The sequence below is a fragment of the Triticum dicoccoides genome, chromosome 2B, assembly GCF_002162155.2.
Source record: "Triticum dicoccoides isolate Atlit2015 ecotype Zavitan chromosome 2B, WEW_v2.0, whole genome shotgun sequence".
NCBI classification, from domain to species: Eukaryota; Viridiplantae; Streptophyta; class Magnoliopsida; order Poales; family Poaceae; genus Triticum; species Triticum dicoccoides.
Window position 1 is genome coordinate 722,064,397 of NC_041383.1, and position 4,344 is coordinate 722,068,740.

General features: G+C 41.1%; 1 protein-coding gene across 1 annotated transcript in view; it reads left to right on the top strand.

The window, feature by feature from the left end:
• Positions 1–967: 967 nt before the first annotated feature.
• The window catches only part of LOC119365857 (acyltransferase-like protein At1g54570, chloroplastic), a 15,035-nt gene continuing 11,658 nt past the window's right edge, over positions 968–4,344 (top strand). Inside the window, exon 1 of the mRNA XM_037631500.1 lies at positions 968–1,317. Coding sequence (XP_037487397.1) covers positions 978–1,317 — 340 coding nt within the window. The 5' untranslated portion in view covers positions 968–977. The remainder of the gene's footprint in view (positions 1,318–4,344) is intronic.

Here is a 4,344-nt window from a genome sequence, read left to right on the forward strand (position 1 = left end):
CTCCTGTTCGCGGAGCAAACGGCGGCCGAAGCCGTTGGCCGCCGCCTCGTCTCCGGGGAAGCGTTCTGCCATGGCGACGGCGGGGCTGGGCGGGGCTGGGCGGCGGCGCTCGGGAGAGGCAGGGAGAGGGAGGGGCTGGACGGCGGCGGGGGCGGGGCTGATGTTGGCACAGGCGAGTGCAGGGCGCCGGCTTTTATAGCCGGGCCGCGCCCGTGTGTACGCGTGCGAGGGAGGAGAGGCGTCGGCGCGCCGCCCCGTGAAGCGCCGCCCGTGAGGAATCAATGGCAAGGCTGACCGGCGGCAGCCTTGCCATTGATTCCCCGCGGGAACCGAGGCCGTTGGGGGAAGACGAGGCGCCGAGTCACTGACGCGGCTGGCCCGCATCTTTTTCGCGCCAAAACAGCTCGCCCCGGCGCCCCCGGGCGCTCCCCAGCGCGCCGGGTTCGGGCTGGATCCACCGACGCTGTTTTTGGCCCAAGCCGGCGAAAATCGGGCTCCTGAGGGCGCGACTGGCCCATTTTTTCGGCGCCGACGCGAAAAAATTGCCTGGGGAGGCCTTCCTGGGAGCGCGGGTGAAGATGCCCTTAGCGCTCGCCGTTAAAACTTTGGATTCATCGCCGTGAGATGTGCAAACGATGCGTAGGGTACCATGTGCACAGTGCGACTACTGCCATGCATTTCATGCATGTCGCTAATCGATCAAGGCAGCTGGACAAATTGAAGGAAAACAGTGATCCCTGTTGCCACCGGCCGGCACTGTTGGGCCAATAGCAAACAGTAATGGTGATGTGGCCAAGTTAATGACTACACTTCGGTTAGCTGTTGTGCCTTAATTAAAGAGCCGGACGCGTAAAAATCCCATTCAGTTTGAGTAGACTCTAGTATTTCGGTCTTTCCCCCTTCACAAGCTTATCTCTATATATTTGTTTAACTCGGTTCCTTGTATACCCAGCCCTATGAAGTTCAACCTTCTCGCCATGCCCATTGCCCCCCACATCATTCTGCGCCCCTTTTGCATTAGCCCCGTTGGCCGCCGTCTTGGACGGCATGCCCGGTTCGGCTTCCGCGCGAGCTCCGCCGAGGCAGTTAACTGGGAGAAGAAGCAGGAGATCAGCAACACGAGGGATAAGAAAGCCGCGGAGGACACCGGGTTGAAGGCTCTGTATGATGATGGGTTCGGGAGCGTCACCATGAAGGATTACCTAGAGGCGGTTAGGAACATGCCCAAGGACGACGGCGGGCCACCTCGATGGTTCTGCCCCGTCGAGTGCGGCCGGCCGGTGGTTGCTAATCCACCTCTGCTGCTGTTTTTGCCAGGTTGGTCCAAGCGTTGTCATTAGTCAATGATAGTATATATCTATATCCATATGAGGTAAATACACCAGTGGTGCTTGAACTTGACACGGATGTGCAATTTAGTGCCTGAACTTGTAAAATACATTGAACTGGTTCCATAACTTGGCATGAACATGCATATACGGTTCAAATGACGTTTGTATACGTCCGCCATGCTGATGAGGCGCGTCAACATGGCATGGGACCCGCTGTCAGTGACTGGACAACGGAGACAAGGGTGTGTGGCCTGATTTTTTGTGGAAACTCCTCCGGAATTATTTTTCATACAATAAGGCCCTTACAGAGAAACTGCCAAATTTGCTGCTTCGTGATGATTCATAACCTTGCGCTATAATTAATTTCGTACTATAATTATAAAATACTAAAAGACTAGCGTTGTGGTGGTTAGAAAGGGCGACCTACCAGTCAAGTGTATGCTGGGCTAGCCAATAGACCACTTCACATTTGCTGCTTCATGATGATTCACAACCTTTATAAACTAGGCGGAACAACATAAATAAAATGATTTTTCTTGCGAAGAATAAATAAAAGGAATTTAATGAATCAACAAAAATAGTACCAACTATGTGACTCCAACATCCGACCAAAGCTTATAGACCAGGCACGGATGCCACTCCAACCAATGAGTTCTCTTGTATCGAAAGTACAAGTAATCTTTATGACTGCCTAACAAACATAATTTCAAAAGAATGCAAAAAATCTTCATGTCATTTAAAAAAATCACATGTTATTTTAAAACATACTCATTCGATTGAAAATATTTCTGAATGATAAACATGTTTATATGATTCAAATATTATTCGTATGAGGATCCGCAATCTAAGGGCGCACTAGGCTTGTATTTCTTTTTTTTAGAAAACACACAGTTTTTACATAAAGCATAAACACATTTATATACTACATGAATATTTTATTAAAAATGTGGAAATTTTAAAATTATATGAGAATTTATTTACATATATGAACGTTTGTAAAACTAATTTAATATTTTATTAAAATGCAAACTTTTTTCAAATTATAAGATATAATCTTAATTCATAATTTTATTATATGTATGTTTGTTAAATTATTGCATTGGTGTTTTATGAAATTATATGAAACTTTTAATGTAATTTGTTTTAAATATATGTCTATTGTTTGTAACACACGATTACAATTTATGTATTTTTTATAAAATTTTGAAATAAAAAAATAGACACGTCGAAAACTGAGCCACACTATGGCCTAGTTTAGCGAGAGGGTCTTGTTATGTTATAAACTTAAATTTATCATTTTTACCATTTGATGTCGTCAGTTGGAGTGGTATGTGCGTCAGCTATACAAACCCTGGTTGCAGGTTCAAATCAACAGGGCTATATTGCTGGAATAAATTTTTAATTTTATGTTGTTCAGCTTTATATATATATATAGTGTATGAATCCTTTTATGACGCTAAATTTGAGCCGGCCTACTGGCTAGCCACACTCACATGCGTGCGTCAGGTTGCTGTTTTGAACCCCATACCTGTTTTTAATTATTAATATATTTTTTAGTAGAGGGTTCTCCGGAGAAAAACCCAGGCCACACACCCTGTCCCTGACAGTGAGTCCCATGCCATGACGGCGCGACTCATCAGCATCGCGAACGTATACAAATGAGATTTGAACTGTATATGCACGTCTATGCCAAGTTACAGAACCAGTTCAATGTATTTTACAAGTTCAGGCATTAAAGTGCACATTCATGACAAGTTCAAGCACCAGTGGTGTATTTACCTCTATCCATATCTACCAATACCTTAACTAGATACATCCGTATTTAGACAAATCTAAGACAAAAATTTTGGGACGAAGGGAGTATAAAGAAGATATTGCTTAAAATTGTTCCAAAAGTTGTAAAATATTACCAACAATGTTCATTGAAAAATGTTTCACACAGAGGAGTATCACTGGGCCGGCCCATGCAGTCGGGACCTCATATACTGCGCTTTGCACGCTGCACAAGACGCAATGCGCCTGTTTGGGCCAGCCCATGTCCGGCGGCTTGTTTTTAAATTTTGCTTTTAATTTTCTATTTCTTATTTCCTTTTTATTTTTTTACTTTAAAAAATTTGGGACTTCAAAACAGTTCTTAAAATTAAAAAATATATTTTTTAAAAAAGTTTAATAAATCATAAAATGTTTGTGGATTTAAAAACTGTTCACGATTTCATAAAAAGTTTGCTTATTCAAACAAAATCCAATTTTTGAAAACAAATGTTTAGGAAATCAAAAAAATGTTCATGATTTTTTTAAAATTTCTTGTATTAAAATTTTTAATGAAATTGAGCAAAATTTCACCAATTGAAAAAAATGTTCATGAATGGACAAATATCCTAAAAATTTAAAAACTTTATATGACTTACAAAATAAGGTTCATCCATTCTAGAAATGTTCACTGATTCATTCATAAAATGTTCACTGATTCAAAAAATGATCATGCAATTAAATAATGTTCGCTAAATCAAAAAACTGTTTGTGAATTTCAAAAAAATAAGTTTCCACCAATTTCCAAAACAAGGTTCATCCATTCTAGAAATGTTCGCCGATTCAAGAAAATTGTTAAAAAAATGTTCATAATCTTTTTTAATAATTATTGCAAATAGTATAACATGTTCATGAATTCAAAAAATATTCCTGATTTCAGAAAATGTTCGAAAATTTGTAAAAGTGTTCATGAATATGAAAAATGTGCATGATTTCAAATATGTTCACGAGTTTAAAAAATGTTCATGATTTCACGAAATTGAGAGTGATAATATATCTCGGTGATGCAACAAAATGTGATCATGACCATTGGAGATCATGAATTTTGGTAGTACAATGGTAGTGGTGTCCAACTTCTGAATAATACGAACAACTCAAGTTCCAAACTGGCATCAATCAGCGAGACCGTACTTCTTTTGCCAGTCCTGCTCTTACATAAGGTTCACGCAGAAGATCAAGTTGGTGAGCTAGTCAAATGATATAT